Here is a 23455-nt window from a genome sequence, read left to right on the forward strand (position 1 = left end):
GATGTAGATCTCGCCCTCAAGGATCTCAGAATCTAGGGATGGGGAGCAAAAAGTTACCTCCAACAGCAAAATTCTAACTGGAAGGTGGAAAGGGGTAAAATGCTGAGGATTTCAGAGGGTGGAATAACTTCCACCTTGGGAATAAGTTTTGGTGAGGAACAAACCATTTATGGCACATTCACATGTATCTGTCTGAGGTAGGTGTGCTCAGCAGTTAAGACAGATATAGGCCCTGCTCGTGGATAGCTTTAAGCCTAACACTGTGCATCATGGGCCAACGGGCTGGATATCTGCCCAGTTCTTCTGGATGGCATCCAACATTTCTGAGGAAAGAGTGAGTGTGCAAGACCCCAGTCCAAGTTACCAGTGGCCAGAACACCTAACTGACTCATAGGAGTCGGGGGAGCCCCCTCTGGGTTGCCTGCATTCATCCCACATCTAGGTCAGAGAGGGGCCTACCAGGGGCACACACCACAATGATAGATTGCTTCTGGGCCCTGGGGTCCTCATTACCTTCATATCCATCATCTTCTGCTAGTACCAAATAGTGGATGAAATTTAATCAGATGCCAGAGGAGTTCTCAGCAGGAAGTCTTGAGGACCCTTGTCTGACACTTATGCTCTAATGCTGGAATGATTGTAAGGCATCAGAATGATCTTCTGTGGTGAGATTAAATGCATCATGCACTGTATGAATTCTGATTTATTTTTAAACATTCTTGTTCTCATTGGATCCCCTTTTAATAGTCTCACTGTAGCCTGTTTATTGTTACAGATGTTACTTTTAAATGAGGTCACTTAGCTTTCCTTTATTTCCAAAGGCAGTGTTTGCCTCTCTACTGCCAGGTTGGCAGGACTGCCTGGCAAATAGTGCTGCATGAGATCAAGGTTAAGGCTCCACGCCCCCAGGAGGCAAGGCAGAGAAAAAGCCTCTTCCATGTTTACACAAATTCACATCAGCCATAGGCCTCAGAAGAGAGTGTGGTTGCCTTGATAATGTCGCTTGGCTGAGTGGAGGCAGGAGGCAGTGTGGTCCCACACTGCTTGACTCCCTTCTCGTCCATGGTGAAACCTCAAGCAGGTACAAAAACCTCTCTTGAGCCTGTTTCCTAATCTGTAACGTAGAGCTGTTAATTTTTTACTCCTAGAATTTAAAAAAATATTTTTAAATTAAGGTACATGCAATAAAATGAACAAACCTTAGTGTACAGCTTGATGAATTTTGACATGTCTATACATTCTTGTAACCACCACCCTGATCAAGAAACCAACTTTCTCAATAATTTTTTTTCCCTTCACTTACTTCACCCATCCCTCCAACCCCTCTGCTATGGTAACCACAGTCTGTTCTTCTGTTTATTAGTCTGTTTCAGTTTTATTTGCTTGTTTTGTTTTTAAGATTCCACATGTAAGTGAAATTAAGGTATTCATATTTCTTTGACTTATTTCATTAGCACAAGACAGTCTGTGTCCACCCATTTTGTTGCAAATGGCAAGATTTCATTCTTTAAGCTGAGTAATATTCCATTGCACATATGTGCCACATCTTTTCTAATCCATTCATCTATTGATAGACATTTAGATTGTTTCCGTATACAGGATCTTATAAATAATGCTGTGATAAACATAGGAGTGCATATGTCTTTTCACATTAGTGATTATTTTCTTTAGGTAAATTCCAAGAAGTGAAATTGCTGAGTCATATGATATTTCTATTTCTGGTTTTTTTGAGAAACCTCCATACTGTTCCCCATGGTGACTGCACCAATTTGAAATCCCACCAGCAGTGTATGAGGATTCACTTTATTGCACATCCTCACCAATACTTTGCTCTTTCCTACCTTGTCACGTTATTAGCCATTCTGACTGGTGTGAAGTGATACCTCATTATAACTTTGATTTGTAGTTCCCTGATGATTTAGTGATGTTAGCATCTTTTCATGTGTCTGTTGGCCATCTCTATGTCTTCTTTGTAATAATGTCTATTCAGGTCCCAGGTCCACTGCCCAGTTTTTAATCAGATTTTGGGGGGGGACTTTTTTGTTGGTTTTGTTGTTGTTTTGTTTTGTTTTGTTCTGTTTTTGGTGTTGAGTTGTATGAGTTCCTTATGTAGTTTGGATATGAACCCTTTATCAGATATATCATTTGCAAATGCATTCTCCTATACAATAAGTTGCTTTTTTGTTTTTCGGTGGTTTCCTTTGGTGTATAGAAGCTTTTTAGTTTCATGTAGTCTCACTTGTTTATTTTTGGTTTTGTTTCCCTTGGCTAGAAAGACATACCCAGAAGAAAATTACTAATGCTGATGTTCAAGAGCTTACTGCCTATGTTTTCTTCTAGGAGTTTTATAGTTTCAGGTCTTTAATCCATTTTGAATTTATTTTTGTGTATGGTATAAGACAGTGATCCAGTTTCATTGTTTTGCACATTGCTGTCCAGTTTTCTCAGTACCATTTATTGAAGAGACTGTTTTGACCCATGGCATATTTTTGCCTCCTTTGTCATATATTAATTGACCATATAGGCATGGGTTTATTTCTGGGCTCTCCATTCCATTTCATTGGTCAAAGTATTTTAATTACTGTAGCTTTTAATATAGTTTGAAATAAGGGCTCATGATACCCCCAGCTTTGTTCTTCTTACTTAAGATGGCTTGAGTTATTCGGGTTTTTTTGTGGTTCCCTACAAATTTTAGTATTGCTCTAGTTCATTGAAAAATACTGGTGGTATTCTGATAGGGATTACATTGAATCTGTAGATTGCTTTGGGAAGTCTAGCCATTTTTTTTATTAAGGTGTTATTGATATACAATCTTATAAGGTTTCCTATGAGCAACATTGTGGTTACTATCAAGTCCCCCCAACATACCCCATTACAGTCACTGTCCATAAGCATGCTAAGATGCTATAGAGTAACTATTTGTCTTCTCTGTGCTATACTGCCTTCCCTGTGCCCCCCAACATAATGTTTGCTGATCATAGTACCCCTTAATCCTCTTCTCTATCCCTCCCCACCATCTTTCCCTTCGGTAACCGCTAGTCACTTCATAGAGTCTGTGAGTCTGCTGCTGTTCTGTTCCTTCAGTTTTGCTTTGTTGTTATATTCCACAAATGAGTGAAATCATTTGGTACTTGTCTTTCTCCCCCTGACTTACTTCACTGAGCATAATACCCTCTAGCTCTATCCATGTTGTTGCAAATGGTAGGATTTGTTTTCTTATGGCCAAATAATATTCCATTGTGTATATGTACCACCTCCTTATCCATTCATCTACTGATGGACACTTAGGTTTCTTCCATATCTTAGCTATTGTAAAATAGTGCTGTGATAAACATAGGAGTGCATGTGTCTTTTTGTATCTGGTTTTCCTCAGGTAAATTCCTAGGAGTAGAATCCCTGGGTCAAATGGAATTTCTTTTTTAGTTTTTTGAGGAACCTCCATATTGCTTTCCACAATGGTTGAACTAGTTTACATTCCCACCAGCAGTGTAGGAGGGTTCCCCTTTCTCCATGTCCTCACCAGCATTTGTTGTTTCTAGTCTTTTCTATGTTGGCCATCCTAACTGATGTGAGGTGATATATCATTGTGGTTTCAATTTGCATTTCCCTGATGATTAGTGTTGTGGAGCATCTTTCCATGTGCCTGTTGGCCATCTGAATTTCTTCTTTGGAGAAGTGTATGTTCAGATCCTCTGCCCATTTTTTAATAGGGTTATTTGCTTTTTGGGTGTTGAGGTATCTGAGTTCTTTATATGTTTTGGATGTTAAACCCTTGTTGGATATGTCATTTACAAATATGTTCTCCCGTACTGTAGGATGCCTTTTTTCTGCTGATGGTGTCCTTTGCTCTATAGAAGCTTTTTCACTTGATGTAGTTCCATTTGTTCATTTTTTCTTTTGTTTCCCTTGCCCAAGGAGATATGTTCAGGAAAAAGTTGCTCATGTTTATTTTCAAAGATGTTCTCCTATGTTTTTTCTAAGAATTTTATGGTTTTATGACTTACATTCAGATCTTTGATCCATATCGAGTTTACTTTTGTGTATGGAGTTAGATAATAATCCACTTTCATTCTCTTACATGTAGCTGTCCAGTTTTGCCAACACCAGTTGTTGAAGAGGCTGTCATTTCCCCATTGTATATCCATGGCTCCTTTATCATATATTAATTGATTATGTGTGCTTAGGTTTATATCTGAGCTCTTTATTCTGTTCCACTGGTCTGTGGGTCTGTTCTTGTGCCAGTACCAAATTGTCTTGATTACTGTGGCTTTGTAGTAAAGCTTGAAGTTGGGGAGCATAATCCCCCAGCTTTATTCTTCCTTCTCAGGATTGCTTTGGCTGTTCAGGGTCTTTTAAGGTTCCACATGAATTTTAGAACTATTTGCTCTAGTTCATCGAAGAATGCTGTTGGTATTTTGATAGGAATTGCACTGAATCTGTAGATTGCTTTAGGCAGGATGCCCATTTTGACAATATTAATTCTTCCTATCCAAGAGCACAGGATGTATTTCCATTTTTTGGTGCCTTCTTTAATTTCTCTCATGAGTGGCTTATAGTTTTCATAGTATAGGTCTTTCACCCCCTTGGTTAGGTTTATTCCTAGGTATTTTATTCTTTTTGATGCAATTGTGAATGGAATTGTTTTCCTGATTTCTCTTTCTGCTAGTTCATTGTTAGTATATAGGAATGCAACAGATTTCTGTGTATTAATTTGTATCCTGCAACTTTGCTGAATTCAGTTATTAGTTCTAGTAGTTTGGGAATGGATTCTTTTGGGTATTTTATGCACAATATCATGTCATCTGCAAACAGAGACAGTTTAACTTCTTGCTTGACAATCTGGATACCTTTTATTTATTTATGTTGTTTGTTTGCTGTGGCTACGACCTCCAGTACTATGTTGAATAAAAGTGGGGAGAGTGGGCATCCTTGTCTTGTTCCCGATCTTAAAGGAAAAGCTTCCAGCTTCTCGCTGTTAAGTATGATGTTGGCTGTGGGTTTTTCATATCTGGCCTTTAATACGTTGAGGTACTTGCCTTCTATACGCATTTTGTTGAGAGTTTTTATCATGAATGGATGTTGAATTTTGCTGAATGACTTTTCAGCATCTATTGAGATGATCATGTGACTTTTGTCTTTCTTTTTTGCTGATATGGTGTATGATGTTGATGCATTTTTGAATATTGTACCATCCTTGCATCCCTGGAATAAATACCACTTGATCATGATGGATAATCTTTTTTATGTATTTTTGAATTTGGTTTGTTGATAGTTTGTTGAGTATTTTTGCTTCTATGTTCATCAGGGATATTGGTCTGTAATTTCCTTCTTTGTGTGTGCGGTGTCTTTGTCCGGTTTTGGTATTAGAGTGATGCTGGCTTCACAGAATGAGTTTGGAAGTCTTCCCTCCTCTTCTACTTTTTGGAAAACTTTAAGGAGGGTGGGTATTAGGTCTTCTCTAAATGTTTGATAAAATTCAGTGATGAAGCCATCTGGTCTGGAGGTTTTGTTCTTAGATAGTTTTTTGATTACCAATTCAATTTCATTGCTGCTAATTGGTCTGTTCAGATTCTCTGTTTCTTCCTGGGTCAGTCTTGGAAGGTTGTATTTTTCTAGAAAGTTTTCCATTTCTCCTAGATTATCCATTTTGTTACCATATAATTTTTCATAGTATTCTGTAATAATTCTTTGTATTATTTCTGTGGTGTCCGTAGTGATTTTTCTTTTCCTATTTCTGATTCTATTTGTTGTGTACACTCTATTTCTTGATAAGTCTGGCTAAGGGTTTATCTATTTTGTTTATTTTCTCAAAGAACCATCTCCTGGTTTCATTAATCTTTCTACTGTTTTATCTTCTCAATTTTGTTTATTTATTCTCTAATCTTAACAATGTCCCTCCTTCTACTGACTTTGGCCTCATTTGTTCTTCTTTTTCTAGTTTCATTAATTTTGAGTTTAGACTGTTCATTTGGGATTGTTCTTCTTTCTTGAGATAAGCCTGTATTGCTATGTACTTTCCTCTTAGAACTGCCCTCTCTGGGTCCCACAGAAGTTGGAGTGTTGAGCTGCTGTTTTCACTCATCTCCACATATTGCTTGATCTCTTTTTATGTAGTCTTTGATCCATTGATGATTTAGGAGCATGTTGTCAAACCTCCATGTGTTTGTGGAAAATTTTATTTTACTTTTGTTTTCTTTGCACAATTTATTTATTTCTCAGACATTTGTGGTCTGAGAAGCTAATTGGTACAATTTCAATCCTTCTGAATTTACTGAGGCTCTTTTTGTGGCCTACTATGTGATCTATTCTGGAAAATGTTCCATGTGCACTTGAGAAGAATGTGTATCCTCCTGCTTTTGGGTGGAGCGTTCTGTAGAAGTCTGTTAGGTCCATCTGTTCTAATGTGTTGCTCAGTGCCTCTGTCTCCTTACTTATTTTCTGTCTTGTTGGTCTGTCCTTTGGAGTGAGTGGTATGCTGATGTCTCTTAAAATGAGTACATTGCATTTTATTTCCTCCTTTAATTCTGTTAATACTTGGTTCATATATTTGGGTGCATAAATATTTATTATGGTTATATCTTCTTGTTGGACTTACCCCTTTATCATTATGTAATGTCCTTCTTTGTCTCTTGTTACTTCCTTTGTTTTGAAGTCTATTTTATCTGATACAAGTACTGCTACTCCTGCTTTTTCTCCCTATTATTTGCATGAAATATATTTTTCATCCCTTTTGGTCTGTGTATGTTTTGGGGTTTGAAGTGAGTCTCTTTTACATAGCATATAGATGGCTCTTGCTTTTTTATCCATTCTCTAACTTTGTCTTTTGATTGGTACTTTCAGTCCATTTACATTTAGGGTGATTATCAATAGATATGTACTTATTGCCATTGCAAGCTTTAGATTCATGGTTTCCAAAGGTTCAAGGGCAGCTTCTTTACTATCTAACAGTCTAACTTAACTTACTTATTATGCTATTACAAACACAATCTAAAGGTTCTTTTCTTCCCTCCCTTCTTTTTCTTCATCTTCCACTCTTTATATGTTAGGTGTCATATTCTGTACTCTTTGTGTATCCCTTGACTGAATTTTTATGTAGCTGATTTAATTTTGTATTTGCTTAGTAATTAACTGGTCTACTTCCTTTACTGTGGTTTTATTTTCTCTGGTGACAGCTATTTAGCTGTAGGAGCACTTCCATCTAGAGAAATCCCTTTAAAATACACTGCAGAGATAGTTTGTGGGAGGTAAATTCTCTCAGCTTTTGCTTATCTGGAAATTGTTTAATCCCTCCTTCAAATTTAAATGATAATCTTGCCAGGTAGAGTGTTCTTCGTTTGAGGCCCTTCTGTTTCATTGCATTGAATACATCATGCCACTCCCTTCTGGCCTGTAAGGTTTCTGCTGAGAAGTCTCATGATAGCCTGATGGGTTTTCCTTTGTATGTGATCTTTTTTCTCTCTTTGGATGCTTTTAATACTCTGTCCTTGTTTTTGATCTTTGCCATTTTAATTATTATATGTCTTGGTGTTGTCCTCCTTGGGTCCCTTGTGTTGGGAGATCTGTGCACTTCCATGGCCTGAGAGACTGTTTCCTTACCCAGATTGGGGAAGTTTACAATAATTATTTTCTTAAAGACACTTTCTATCCCTTGTTCTCTCTCTTCTTCTTCTGGTACCCCTATAATGCAAATATTGTTCCATTTAAATTGGTTGCAGAGTTGTTTTATTATTCTTTCATTTCTGGAGATCCTTTTTTCTCTTTCAGCCTTAGCTTCTGTGTATTCCTGTTCGCTAATTTCTAAGCTATTTACCATCTCCTCTTCTAGTCTGCTTTTAAATCCCTCCATTGTATGTTTCATTTCAGATACTGTATTTTTCAAAGTTTCTGTCTCTTTCTTGAAGTCATCCCTGAGATCTTGAATATTTTTCTGTAGCTCCATAAGCATGTTTATGATTTTTATTGTGAAATCTTTATCAAGAAGATTGGTGATTTCAGTTTCACTGAGACCTCTTTCTGGCATTTGAGGGAATTGGGGTTGAACAAAGTTCTTTTGCCTTTCATATTCCTACTGAATAATATGGAATAATAACTTTGTGTAGGCAGCGCCCTCTAGTGCCCAGAAGCTCTACTTTCTGGAGCTGCCTAGCACCCGGAGTAATGGTGGGTGTTGCAGGTGGGTTGCTCTGGTGCCTGCTGGGAGAAAAGAGCTCTTTCCTGCTTCCTGGCTGCAATTCCTGCCTCCACTACCAGAGCCAGTGGGCCGAGCACACAGGGAGTAGCTTCTGTGTTACACCCTGTAGCTGTGGTAGGTGGGGCTGCCCTCCAGCTGGCCTGTCATGATGGAAGGGGCAGTAAGTTTGTGAGCTGCTACCAGCTGGGAAGAAGGAGGGGCAGGCTGCATACTGCAGTCAGGGGCCTCAGGGCTGCATTGCCAGCCAGGGGGATGGAGCATGTGAAGCTCCTGAAAGTTCCCAACCTGCTGGGCTGAGCGTGCCAGGACAATTTTATCCACCTGTCCTTTCTCCCAAGCATCAAGCTCTGTGTAACCCTTGCCCCTTTAGCAGCTCTCTTACAGATGGGAAGTCTTTCAAAGCACCTGCCCTTCTTTTGTCCCAGAGCAGCTGGTCGTGGGTACTTGTTTTCCACAACTGGCTGCAATATCAGTCTCTCTGAGTATTCCACCTGTCATTGCTTTCCGACCCCTCTAATCTTCAGAGCACCATGTAATGTGGGTTTGTGCTCCCTAAGTAGATCTCTAGGGGTGGGTTTTTAGCAGTCCTGGGCTTCTACTCCCTTCCCACTCAATTTTTCTTCCTCTCACCTGTGAGCTGGGGTGGGGCGAGGACCTGGGTCTGGCCAGATCATGGCTTTGCTACTTTACCCTTTTCCATGAGGTCTTCTCTTTTCCCCAGATGTAAGCTGTCCTTCTGATCACTCTCAGGATTTGCTGTATTTGCTGTATTTTCATGTTATATGTGGTTTGGGGAGGATATTTCTGCCTCACTTCTTATACAGCCATCTTTATCCCAAGTATGTCTGTTTTAACATTATTAATTATTCCCCTCCATGAGCACAGAATAGATTTCCATTTATTTGTGTTATCTTCAGTTTCTTTCATCAGTGTCTTATAATTTTTAGTAGTACAGATCTTTCACCTCCTTGTTAATTATATTCCTAGGTATTTTATTCTTTCTCCTGCTATTGTAAATGGGATTATTTTCTTAATTTCTCTTTCTGGTAGTTCATCATTTGTAAATAGAGATGCAACAGATTTCTGTATATTGATTTTGTACTGTGACTTTACTGAGTTATTTAGTTCTAATAGTTTTTTGGTAGAGTCTTTAGGGATTTTTATTTATAGTATCATGTCATCTGCAAATAGTGACAGTTTAACTTCTTCTTTACCAATTTAGATAGTTTTTTTATTCTTTTTCTTGTCTGTATGCTGTGGCTAGGACTTCCAGTACTATGTTGAATAAATGTGGTGAGAGTGGGCATCCTTGTCTTGTTCCTGATCTTAGAGGAAAAGCTTGTGGCTTTTTACCATTGAGTATGATGTTAGCTGTGGGTTTGTCATATATGGCCTTTATTATGTGGAGGTATGTTCCCTCTATACAATTTTGTTGAGAGTTTTTATCATGAGTGGATGTTGAATTTTATCAAGTGCTTTTACAGCATCTATTAGAATGGCCATATGGTTTATTTTTAGCCTTCCTTTTGTTAATGTGGTGTATCACACTGATTGATTTGTGGATATTAAACCATCCTTGCACTCCTGGAATAAATCCCACTTGAATGATCCTTTTAATGTATATTTAAATTTGGTTTGGTAATTTTTGTTGATCATTTTTGCATCTATGTTCATTAAGGATATTGATCTGTAGTATTCTTTTTTTGTATAATGCCTTTGTCTCAGTTTGGTATCAAAATGTTACTGGTTTCATAGAATGAATTTGGAAGCTTTCCTTCCTCTTTGATTTTTTAGAATAGTTTGAGAAAGATACATGTACATTCTTTAAATGTTTAGTAGAATTCTTCTGTAAAGCTGTCTGCTCGAGGACTTGTGTTTATTTATAGTTTTTAAAATTATTATTACTGCTTCAATATCATTACTAGTAATCCATCTGTTCAGATTTTCTATTTCTTCTTGGTTCAGTCTTTAGAGATTGCATGTTTCTAGGAATGCATCCATTTCTTCCAGATTGTCAAATTAGTTGGCATGTAATTTTTCATAAAAATCTCTTATAACTGTATTTCTGTGGTGTCAATTGTAACTTCTTTTTCATTTCTGATTTTGAGTCCTTTCTGTTTCTTGAAACATTTCTTAGTTTCCTTGATCCTTTGTATTGCTTTTAAATCTCTTTCATTTAGTTATCTCTGATCTGTATTATATCCTTCCTTCTACTAACTTTGGGCTTTGTTCTTTTTTCTAGTTTCTTTACATGTAGGATTAAATTGTTTGAGATTCTTCTTGTTTCTTGAGATAGACCTATAATGCTATAAACATCCCTCTTAAAACTGCTCTTGCTGCATCTCAAAGATTTTGTATTGTGTTTCTATTTTCATTATTCTCCAAGTACATTTTTATTTCCTCTTTAATTTCTTTGATGGCCCTTTGGTTGTTTAGCAGCATGCTCTTTAGATTCCACATGTTTGTGTGTTTTTCCAGTTTTCTTTTCCTGTAATTAATCTCCAGTTTCCTACTGTTGTGGTCACAAAAGGTGCTTAGTGTGATTTCAGTCTTCCTAAATTTATTAAGACTTGTTTTGTGGCCCAACATGTTATCTACCCTAGAGAATGTTTCATGTGCACTTAAAAAGAACAAGTATTCTACTGTTCTGCGATGTAATGTTCTGTATACTTCTGTTAGGTCCATTTGGTCTAATGTGTCATTTAAAACCACTGTTTACTTACTGATTTTTGTGAGGACAAAATGTGCTACAGCTGCTTGGTGTTTGTTGGGTGGAGTAGTTGCTGAAGGCATGAAGCACCAAACATGATTTAAGTCTTCCCTGTGTAGTACATTTTACACAGTGTGCCTGGGGGACCCACAGTAAAGTTGAAGAACTTAAGTTTACTAAATCCAGCTTGGCACTGATGTTTGTAAATAAACTGATATTGGCATGCACCCACACATGCATTTGTGGATATCTGTGGCTACCACAAAGACAGAATTGAATAGTTACAACAGAGGCCATATTGTCTATAGAGCCAGAATCACTTACTTTGTGGCTCTTTACAGAAGTTTGCCAGCTTCTGAACCAGGCTAAAGGATGGCCTCATGGCATTCAGAACTTTATATATACATTTGTCAAGTGTATCCCATGTTTTTTGCTTTTTACCTTTACTCAGACTCCCCCTTCCATTGAATTGCTTTTTGCTCCACTTCTCTCTATATACTTCTTCTGACATATTGGTTATTACAGTAGGGCTTGCTTTTTGCCCATCTTTGTATATCTTGCAGCATGTAAAGCAGAACCTTACATACATTAAGTGTATAACACATCATTTGGTTGGCATGGAACAGAGCGAAAAGGCACCAGCGAAGGGAAAGAACTCCATAGAAGAGAGTGAAAAAGACGTGGAGGTTTGGGGACAGGATTGCACACAATAATATGGCTGTCACTCCAACTGCAGGTTTATGGGTGGGATGCAGTATACATAGAAAGGGAGGCAATACCACATGATGTAAAGGAGCCAGGACACTCAGGCTTGAGTTCCAACTCAGCCATTGACTGTTGAGGCTTTAGACAAATCACTTAAGCTCTCTAAGTATATTTTCTCAACTGCAAAGTATGCAATAATTATATATACCACCCTCATTCTAGGGTTGTTTTATGGATTAAATAAGATAACATAAAGGAAAAAATCTATCCTAGCGCTGGCACTCTGAAATTCTTCCATAAGCAATTACTGAATGGTAATGGCTCTGGCCTTTCAAGTACTATCTGTGATATTTCTCTTAACATGGAATGAACAAGGTCAAGGTTACAGCTCTAGCCTTTCTGGAGACTAGCCCTATTAATGTTCCTGTTTTCCACCATTAAAGAATGTACCACAAGCCAGCAAGTATATTGTGGTCCAACAGGGACCAGCCCAGGGAGGGGAGGGACTAGTGCAAATGAATCATTCATGCTAGAAAAGTAATGCAGGACATATAGTGTCACTGTACAATGTAAAGAATAATACCTTCACTTAACTGAAACATTACATTTTAAGTTCATGGGGTATCTTTAAGGGACAGAAAGAAAATGTGTAGTAGAAAATTTACAGCCTTATATCTAGTGGGATTTCTTTATACTACAAGCGTTTTATGTAAAACAGATGCCTGAGGAGCAGTGCCTGCATGCACCTGTGAATTCAGTGGTTATATTTCATTTTTACCACTCCTCCAGTTCTTGCAGACAACCTGAAATCCAACCCTGGAATTAAGTGGCAATACTTCAGTTCAGAAGAAGGAATATTCACTGTTTTCCCAGCACACAAGTTCCGGTGTAAGGGCAGTTATGAGCATCGTAGTAGGTACGTTAACTTGCTTGCTAAAGTTTTAATTACAGTTCAAGAGTGATCTGTATGAAATGTAGACTCCTCATTCACATGCATGGCTCTGCCCCCAAGCTGTGGTTTCTGAAACTTATTCTGAAATGATTTCACCAATGAAATATGTGGATGTAGAAATGCTAGAGAAAGGTTAATGAGAAAGCCCAGTGCTTTTCTATAACAAGCCAAATAAAATAGGATATTTACTAAAGAAATTGTAAGCACCCAAACTGTTTTGAGCTTCAGGCATCTTTGGTGAGACATAAATGATAAAAACTTCTCTAAAGGGCAGCCTTAGAACATATAGACTTTATAACATATCTCAGAGTAGTTTGTGATTCTCAGCTTTCCTTTCTATGTTAATGTGCTTGGCCATCCTGGTAAAATGCACATGCAGATCTCAGCTACTAGAAGTTTTAAGGTTGTCCAGAACACATTGGATTAAAGATTTTAATATCCTGTTTTTCTCATGGAAATGACTGGAGATTGTACTGCTTAGCCAGAAGGGCAGCAATGGTTTGATAATTTGTATGACAAGACTCATCAATTTACAGAACCCCTTAGGCAAAGATACTTTCCTTTTGAATCCCCACAGTTTCTCATTTGCATTGTCAGATGTTTGATGCCAGAACTTCTGCAGCTAGTGCAAGATGCCCACTTTTCATGCCATTTTTTGGAGTCTAAATTAACTGTCAGTTTCACTTCTCAACACCTTTACTTTAAATTGTACCTAAAATTTTCCCTAAGGAAAAACTGGTTCTGTGCTTTCCATAGAAAGAAATTTGTGTCATTTATTTGGTGTCTTCCATTCCTTCCCTAGACATCCAGGTGAAGACTTGAGTGTCTTGGAAACTGGACCAGAAGCCATGACCTTGGGTTCTAGTCAGGCTCATCTCTCAGGAGAGGCCAAAGACCCCATGAACCACCTAGATCTCATTGACTTGTAAGAAGATAAATTAGAGGGCATGCTGCTTTTATTATGAGGGATAATCCAAAAGGAAAAGCAAAACCTTGTCACAAATCAAAACTCCCCTACTCTTAGAAGGTTTCATGCACCTCCACCATAAATATGCATCACACCAGTCCTGCAGCCTCACTTCCCTTGGCTAAGTTATCCAGTCTTTTCCTTATAGATTGCTATTCCCATCTCTTTAATTGTCCTGCTTTCCTCTGAAGCCTTTGCAAGTTCTCTACATCCTTTGAAGTGTGGAGTGGGTTTTCAGAGCACAGGAGAAAGGAACTGGTGAATTCCAATCTTGCCATGTGGACCACCTCCCAGACTGCACGTTAAATGTTACTATTTATGTATTCCACAAAAGCAGGGTTTCTTTAACTTACTGGTGACAATGTGAATACATATTCTGCTTTTTTATTTATGTACGTTCAGCTGGAAAGGCGATACATCATTTGTAGAAAAAAATCACTCACCTAGCTTGGAGAACCCAAAAAGTTCAAAATTTGACATGGTTGTCAGAGTAGTCAGATTTCCTTCTTTTTTGCTTTCCCTCTCCTGGCATCTTTTTATCCCATTTCCTTCAGGCTCAATGGTATTGACTAGCAAGAATACAGTGGTACTTTAGGATTAATGTAGGATTTTCGGCTTGAGAACAATTAGTGTAAACTTGGCCAGGCTTTGGATTTTTTTTTTGGTATATTGCCTGTATTTCTTAATTTGTGTCCAGGCTTTTGGGACTCTACTGGCATCTAACATTTCACAGGAAAACCTAGTGTTTTAGGGTATCAATAAAGGAAAGAATTCTCTTGAGGCTGATTTGCTTCCTTAAGCTTCTCCTAATTTGTTCCAGCTTTAAAACTGTGAATAGAGACCTCATTAAACCTCTTCTCACAAACCTTCCTGTACTGCACATTAGCAGAGGCTGCTTTGATGGGAGGCATTTCTCCTCTGGAGCTCCCCCACCCCCCCACCCCCTTTTCTTAGTGTTGGCAAACAAAACCCTGGCAAGAAGAGTGGCTATCACAGGCTTGGGCAAATTTGATGGCATGGTTTTAAATGCTAAGATAAGGGGCCTTTTAGTGGCTGACCTGTGTGAATTGCTTCAGTACAGAAGGGAAAGGGCCCTTTTACCAGCAGCCTTTGTCTGGGGAGAGAAAAACCAAACCTGCTATTCAAAAGCCACTCAGCATGCTCACAGACGATAGGCTGCCTCAGTTTGAGCAAAGTGCCACTCTAAGTCTGCAAAGGAGGGCCCAGCACTGGCAGGTGGACATTTTCTCCCTTTTGTGCTGTCTCTGCAGCCCAAGAGACCCCCAGTTCTGTTTCCTATAGCAGAACATTAGGTAACAGTGAGTAGCCTCAGCACACACAGCTGAGAGGACTGACTATCAAGTGCTGGAAAAGCCAGCCGCCCAGAGGATTTGCTTCAGACTGTCTCCCCATTGCTTTAATCTTTAGAAGACCTAAGTTACCAGTCCCTGTCCAGTGGCCACACATTGTTGTCTTGAGATTGTGTTTTCAATGCACCCATATAGTTTCTCTTTCCTCGCTGCTCTCACCATCCTTGTGCATCCCTGGGAAAATACATAGGTCCTGACATGTCTGCAATCTGTAGTGTTCACAGCTGTGCTAGGTTGAGACTTTTCATCCAAACCAGGACTGACCCCAGAGAGCTTCTCCCCTTTGTAGGCCTATCTACGTCTCTACAGTCCGGCCACAGTCAAAGCACATTGTAGTGATCCTGGACCATGGGGCTTCTGTCACGGACACCCAGCTTCAGATTGCCAAGGATGCTGCCCAGGTCATCCTCAGCGCCATTGATGAACACGATAAGGTGACTATTACCCCAGTGACCCCCATGGCATTGGGTCTTCCTTGAATGCCTTTAAAATTTATTTTATGTTACATGAGATACATTTTTTAATCCATCTTTAAAATGACTTCGGGGAAAGGGAGTAGTTTAGTTTTTATTTTAGTATTTGAGGAAGCAGCTCCCAACTGTGGTTCCAATCTCTTTTAAAACCACCCCCACCAAGTCAAGTCTTGTACTTCCTTTATGGCTCCTGTTAAGACTTCCAATTAGCTGTGACTTTCACGCTTCAGGTTATGCCAGGGAGGAAAAGGGCAAGGACTTGGACACTGGTGGATAGTTGGACTTATCTTAAGATTGATGCTAAGGGAGAAGGGATGGTTTCTAGAGATTAATCTCTAGGACACCTCAGAGACAGGTGTGCTTACAGTTTATGATAATCTATTGCCTGTGAACATTTTCTGCTTCATCATTTTTGACTTTCCTAAGGTTTTACTCACTAATCTACTTGCTTAAAACGCATACCCAATGCCTTCACCCTCACCCCTACCTCCACCTGGAAAACCAGGTTGATGAGTACTTGCTAAGATTTTTCTCTGCATGAAATACTTATTTAAAATGTTACATATGAAGACCATACTGCTGACTTCATCTTGGAACAAACACCAAACTCTAGAGTGCCCCCCCACACACACACACTTACCAATCCTTAACTAATCTTTTTCAAATTTTGTACATTTTTTGCCTCCAGGCATTTATTGTTAAACTCTGAGAAACCGTTCTATAGGCCTTCTTACTCCTTGGACTCTTCTGGAATATAAAATAACCTTTACAAACTTTCTCTTTCTCTCCTTCAGATCTCTGTACTGACTGTGGCAGACACCGTCAGGACTTGCTCGCTCGACCAGTGTTACAAGACATTCCTGTCTCCAGCCACCAGTGAGACAAAAAGGAAAATGTCCACCTTCGTTAGCAGCGTCAAGTCTTTGGACAGTCCTACCCAGCATGCACTAGGGTTTCAGAAGGCATTTCAGCTGATTCGAAGCACAAACAATAACACAAAGTTCCAAGCAAGTAAGTGCACTCTCAGGATTTATGAACTGAGAGGTAAAGAATGGCAGTAGGAATATACTGTAGGGATTTTTTTTTTTTAAGTTGACTTGGGATAAAATTTGTATGTGTTGTCATAGTGGTCATCTGATACTAGGATCTTCCTAGATTTCCTCATCTTTTCCAACCAAGGCATTCCTTCTTCACTCCCAGAGCCTCTTCTTCCTGCCCCTTTATTAAGAACATAGCCCTGTTTATTTCCCAGGGGAATATCCACATCCTTTTTAATGCTAATTGTCAGCCTCTTCCCCTCATTGATTTAGGGAGGATGTCTGAAGGCTGCCTGTGCATGGGTACACGTAAGCGGGCATCAGGAATTCTTGCCTTGATCCTTCCCTCTTCGAACCAGCTGTCATTTAAATGAGCACAGGCCTTCAAATGTACAAAGGCACTCTAATTTAATTTTCATGTATTAAAGGAAATCTGGAATTAGGATGTGTGCTAAAGGAAAGAATATTTGAAGTGAGACACGTGCTTTGAAACTACTGAAAGGAATCTATGTCATTTTCTCTTTTGTGTTCAAAAATCTATTTGTAGGGTTTTTTTTAATGCATGTATCTATCCTGTTTAGGTGAATTTAAAGAATATATTCTCAAGTTCCTCAGTGTATCTGCATGAAGATGAAGAGAGCATTGATAAATGCAAAGCATAGTACCTGACACATAGTGGACACATGAAAGATGGAAGCTACTGTAATTATTATAACTAATGATAGTAGATGATGTATTATTAGTTTTCTGTTTCTGAATAACAAATTGCCACAAACCTAAGAGCAGCTTGAAATAATATAAGCTCGTCTCATAGTTTCTGTGGGTCAGGAATCTGTGTGCAGCTTAACCAGGTTCTCTGTTTAGGATTGCACAAGCCAGGTGTGTGGTCTCTGAGATTTGGAGTCCTCTTGCAAGCCATCACTTGTTAGTAGAATTCATCTCCTTGCAAGTAAACTACTCCTTGCAACTATTTCCATCCATTTGCATCTTCAGGGCCAGCAGGAGAGCATTCCTTCTTCAAGGCTCTGACTTCAGAGAAGGCTTGGACCCTCTTTTAAAGCACTCATCTGATCCAGTCAGACCCAAATCGCTCTGATTTGAGCAGACTGCTCTCCCTTCTGATTAACTTACTAGAGACTGCTGAGTCCCTGCATCTTTGCTTTATATGTAACACAATCACAGGAGTGATACCCCATCACCTTTGCTGGAGGCTGTTGGTTAGAAGCAAATCTTTGCTCACAACCACACTCAAGAGTAGGGGATTATGCAAGAAGGTGGGCCATGAGGGTCATCTTAAAATTTTGCCTACCAGACTTGCAGACCAACATTACAGGATGGCTGAGTGTAAACTTGCCAGGGATTCAGTGAGGCCAGTGCACAAGACTGGCCTCTCAGGTATTGAAGACAGACTGGCTAGTCGGTCAGTGCCATTTAGCAGCTCATGCCTGTCTGCCCATCAGCATTCCTCACCACTAGTGCTCTTTATACTTGATTCTTCAGTCATCAATCTATCTTTAGAGTTTAAGTCCAGTTTTGACTGAGAAATGTTAGACTGGCAGTGGCCAGGCTATGAATGTGAGTCAAGTGAATCTGAGCTATGGTAATGAAGGTTATTTGGAGAACATAGTAAGCTAGAGAACACAGGCTCCATCAGCAAGGCAGCTGCCCTTCTGTTCAGCCTCTGGTTGCTGGCCTAGTTTTGTCAGGTCTTCTGTTTGAAGAGAAGCCAGAAATCTGGATTTTTATGTGAAACCCCTTGATTTTCAAATGAAGTTTGTTCCAGCTTTAAAACTGAATAGAGACCTCACTAAACTTCTTCTTGCAAACTTCCCTGCACTGCACATTAGCAGAAGGCTGCTTTGATGGGAAGCCTTTTTTTGTTTGTTTTTCTTAATGTTGGCAAATAAAAACACAGCAGGAAGCCTCAGTAAATTCAAAAAGATTGAAATACTACCAACCAACTTCTCAGACCACAAAGGTATAAAACTAGAAATAAATTGTACAAAGAAAGCAAAAAGGCTCACAAACACATGGAGGCTTAACAACATGCTCCTAAATAATCAATGGATCAATGACCAAATTAAAATAGAGATCAAGCAACATATGGAGACAAATGACAAAAACAGCACAAAGCCCCAACTTCTGTGGGATGCAGAGAAAGCAGTTCTAAGAGGAAAGTATATAGCGATCCAGGCCTATTTAAAGAAGGAAGAACAATCCCAAATGAATAGTCTAAAGTCACAATTATTGAAATTGGAAAAAGAAGAACAAATGAGGCCTAAAGTCAGCAGAAGGAGGGACATAATAAAGATAAGAGAAGAAATAAATAAAATTGAGAAGAATAAAACAAGAGAAAAAATCAATGAAACCAGGAGCTGGTTCTTTGAGAAAATAAACAAAATAGATAAACCGCTAGCCAGACTTATTAAGAGAAAAAGAGAATCAACACACATCAACAGAATCAGAAACGAGAGAGTAAACATCACGACAGACCTCACAGAAATACAAAGAATCATTATAGAATACTATGAGAAGCTATATGCTAACAATCTGGAAAACCTAGAAGAAATGGACAACTTCCTAGAAAAATACAACCTTCCAAGATTGACCAAGGAAGAAACAGAATATCTAAACAGACCGATTACCAGCAATGAAATTGAAGCGGTAAACAAAAACTACCCAAGAGCAAAACCCCTGGTCCAGATAGATTTACTGCGGAAATTTATCGGACATACAGAGAAGACATAATACCCATTCTCCTTAAAGTTTTCCAAAAATAGAAGAGGAGGGAATACTTCCAGACTCATTCTATGAAGCCAGCATCACCCTAATACCAAAACCAGGCATAGACCCCACCAAAAAAGAAAATTACAGACCAATATCCCTGATGAACATAGATGCAAAAATACCCAACAAAATATTAGCAAACCGAATTCAAAAATACATCAAGAAGATCATACACCATGACCAAGTGGGATTCATCCCAGGGATGCAAGGATGGTACAACATTTGAAAATCCATCAACATCATCCACCACATCAACAAAAAGAAGGACAAAAATCACATGATCATAGACGCTGAAAAAGCATTCAACAAAATTCAACATCCATTCTTGATAAAAACTCTCAACAAAATGGGTATAGAGGGAAAGTACCTCAACATAATAAAGGCCTCAACATTATAAAGGCTATATATGATAAACCCACAGCCAACATCATACTGAACAGCAAGAAGCTGAAAGCTTTTCCTCTGAGATCGGGAACAAGACAGGGATGCCCACTATCCCCACTGTTATTCAACATAGTACTGGAGGTCCTAGCCACAGCAATCAGACAAAACAAAGACATAGAAGGAATCCAGATTGGTAAAGAAGTCAAACTGTCACTATTTGCAGATGACATGATATTGTACATAAAAAACCCTAAAGACTCCACTCCAAAACTACTAGAACTAGTATTGGAATTCAGCAAAGTTGCAGGATACAAAATTAATAAACAGAAATCTGTTGCTTTCCTATACACCAACAATGAACTAATAGAAAGAGAAATCAGGAAAACAATTCCATTCACAATAGCATCAAAAAGAATAAAATACCTAGGAATAAACCTAACCAAGGAGGTGAAAGACCTATACCCTGAAAACTACATGACACTCTTAAGAGAAAATAAAGAGGACACTAACAAATGGAAACTCATCCCATGCTCTTGGCTAGGAAGAATTAATATTGTCAAAATGGCCATCCTGCCTTAAGCAATCTACAGATTCAATGCAATCCCTGTTAAATTACCAACAGCATTCTTCAATGAACTGGAACAAATAGTTCAAAAATTCATATGGAACCACCAAAGACCCTGAATAGCCAAAGCAATCCTGAGAAGGAAAAATAAAGTGAGGGGGATCTCGCTCCCCAACTTCAAGCTCTACTACAAAGACACAGTAATCGGACAATTTGGTACTGGCACAAGAACAGAGCCACAGACCAGTGGAACAGAATAGAGACTCCAGACATTAACCCAAACATATATGGTCAATTAATATATGATTAAGGAGCCATGGACATACAATGGGGAAATGAACGCCTCTTCAACAGTTGGTGTTGGCAAAACTGGACAGCTACATGTAAGAGAATGAAACTGGATCATTGTCTAGCCCCATACACAAAAGTAAATTCGAAATGGATCAAAGACCTGCATGTAAGTCATGAAACCATAACACTCTTGGAAAAACACATAGGCAAAAATCTCTTGGACATAAACATGAGCGACTTCTTCATGGACATATCTCCCCGGGCAAGGGAAACAAAAGCAAAAATGAACAAGTGGGACTATATCAAGCTGAAAAGCTTCTGTACAGCAGAGGACACCATCAAAAGAACAAAAAGGCATCCTACAGTATGGGAGAATATATTCATAAATGACAGATCCCATAAACAGTTAACATCCAAAATATATAAAGAGCTCACACACCTCAACAAACAAAAAGCAAATAATCAATTAAAAAATGGTCAAAGGAGCTGAACAGACAGTTCTTCAAAGAAGCAATTCAGATGGCCACAGGCACATGAAAAGATGCTCCACATCGCTAGTCATCAGAGAAATGCAAATTAAAACCACAATGAGATATCACCTCATACCAGTAAGGATCGCCACCATCCAAAAGACAAACAACAGCAAATGTTGGCAAGGTTGTGGAGAAAGGGGAACCCTTCTACACTGCTGGTGGGAATGTAAATTAGTTCAACCATTGTGGAAAGCAGTATGGAGGTTCCTCAGAAAGCTCAAAATAGAAATACCATTTGACCCAGGAATTCCATTTCTAGAAATTTACCCTAAGAATGCAGCAGCCCAGTTTGAAAAAGACATATGCACCCCTATGTTTATCACAGTGCTACTTACAATAGCCAAGAAATGGAAGCAACCTAAATGTCCATCAGTAGATGAATGGATAAAGAAGATGTGGTACATATACACAATGGAATATTATTCAGCCATCAGAAGAAAACAATCCATTTTGCAACAACATGGATGGAGCTAGAGGGTATTATGCTCAGTGAAATAAGCCAGGCGGAGAAAGACAAGTACCAAATTATTTTACTCATCTGTGGAGTATAAGAAAAAAGAAAAAACTGAAGTAACAAAACAGTAGCAGAATCACAGAACCCAAGAATGGACTAACAGTTACCAAAGGGAAAGGGACTGGGGTGGATGGGTGGGAAGGGAAGGATGGTGGGGGAGGAGGGGGAAGAAAGGGGGCATTACGATTAGCATGTGTAATGTGGTAGGAGGCATGGGGAGGGCTGTGCAACATGAAGACAGGTAGTGATTCTACAGCATCTTACTATGCTGATGGACAGTGACTGTAATGGGGTATGTGGGGGGGACTTGGTGAAGGGGGGAGTCTAGTAAACATAATGTTCCTCATGTAATTGTAGATTAATGATACCAAAAAAAAAAAAACACAGCAGGAAGAGTAACCATCACAGACTTGATGGCACTGTTTTTCAAATGCTTAGAGGAGTGTTTTTAGGCCAAGTAAGATGGTTCTAAGGTTTAGCTCATAGGCTTCCACTTTACCCAAGAAAGAACCCAAATTAGATTACATAAAGAGACATGTCAGGAATTAACATTGTCCTGTTTATTAAGGAAAGGTTCAAAGTGCTCCTAAGCAATATAACATTGTGGTTAAGCATGAGGGTTTTGGATTTCAACCAGTGTGGGTTCAAATTCCTACCATGAGATTTTTCTAAACTTGTAAACTTGTATAAGTTACTGATTTCTCCAGGCACTGTTTCCTCATCTGCAAATGGGGGGGTGATAATAAGATCCAGGATTCCATCAAAAATATTAAATAAACATTAGCTGTGGTTATTATGATAATTTGGTTTCCTTCAAGACTCTTAGCCTCAGCTACGCTCGAGAAGATACCCCAGACATCCGAAGTTGACCCCAAGTCCAGAGATGGCCAAGGACCACTAATCAGTCTTGGCTACCCTACGGTGCGGGGTCTGTGTGCTCCTCTTAAAAGCATCCACTCTACTTCATTACTTCTGTTCCCTCCACAATTATTTAACATCTACTGTGCAACCATTTTAAGGCCATGGGGTGGGGTTATTCTATTGAGTAAGACTTGTCCTGCAGGATTGTGGTAAGGATTAGTCTGTGCATGGAACCAAAGTGTCTACCCCAAATTAGTAGCCATGTGAACAGAAACTCTATGTCTTAAGTCATGGCTGTATACTAATTTGCTTTGCACTAATACAATATCTAAAACTTTTATCCAGTTCTGTTTCTTTTTCAGTCCCATGGTAGATCTATAACATACCATTGACACATTTGGGTTGTTTGTTCTAGTTGGTTTGGGGCGATTAGTTGGTGGGTCATCTTATAGCTGAAGCAATAGGATGATCAGGAGTGGGGATCTAATGGCATGAGCAGAGCCCAAATTTGAATTGCTCTTCCCCTTTTGATATTGACCCCAGAAACACAGGTGTCTTAACACAGGGAACTTGTTAAATGGAGAGTCTATTGCATTTTCTTCCAGTTGTATGCTATGTCCTTGCACTTAGAGGTATGTCTTTATATGCTGTGCCCCCAGTCCCTATGATTACTCATCACCAGTATTACCAATCACAAGGCTTAGGGTTCCTCCAAGTGACTAGAGAGGGAATATCCTACTCAGTAAAACAAAATGAACCAGACCAAATTTGGCAGGTCTGATATCTGAAAATAAAAAACCAACTCAGTTTTGTTTGAGCACAGGATGGAGTCAGGTGCTGGGCAGAGACAGTGAGGATGCTTACAGAGTGTTACACAGGACTGAAAAAGAAACAGAGCTGGATAAAAGTTTTAGATACTGTATTAGTGCAAAGCAAATTAGTATAAAGCCATGACTTAAGACATAGGGCTTCTGTTCACATGGCTACTAATTTGGGGTAGACACTTTGGTTCCATGTACAGACCAATCCTTACCACAATCCTACAGAACAAGGCTTACTCAATAGACTAACACCACCCCATGGCCTTAAAATAGGCCAGGTGCACAGTAGATGCT

General features: G+C 39.1%; 1 protein-coding gene across 3 annotated transcripts in view; it reads left to right on the top strand.

Moving 5' to 3' along the window:
• Nucleotides 1-23455, top strand: part of CACHD1 (cache domain containing 1) — a 207219-nt gene that overhangs the window by 138879 nt on the left and 44885 nt on the right. For all 3 annotated transcript variants that reach the window (XM_036911301.2, XM_036911302.2, XM_036911303.2), the window contains 3 exons: nucleotides 12396-12522; nucleotides 15185-15329; nucleotides 16163-16379. In XM_036911301.2, coding sequence (XP_036767196.2) covers nucleotides 12396-12522; nucleotides 15185-15329; nucleotides 16163-16379 — 489 coding nt within the window. The remainder of the gene's footprint in view (nucleotides 1-12395; nucleotides 12523-15184; nucleotides 15330-16162; nucleotides 16380-23455) is intronic.

Source organism: Manis pentadactyla, chromosome 4 (genome assembly GCF_030020395.1).
Source record: "Manis pentadactyla isolate mManPen7 chromosome 4, mManPen7.hap1, whole genome shotgun sequence".
NCBI lineage: Eukaryota > Metazoa > Chordata > Mammalia > Pholidota > Manidae > Manis > Manis pentadactyla.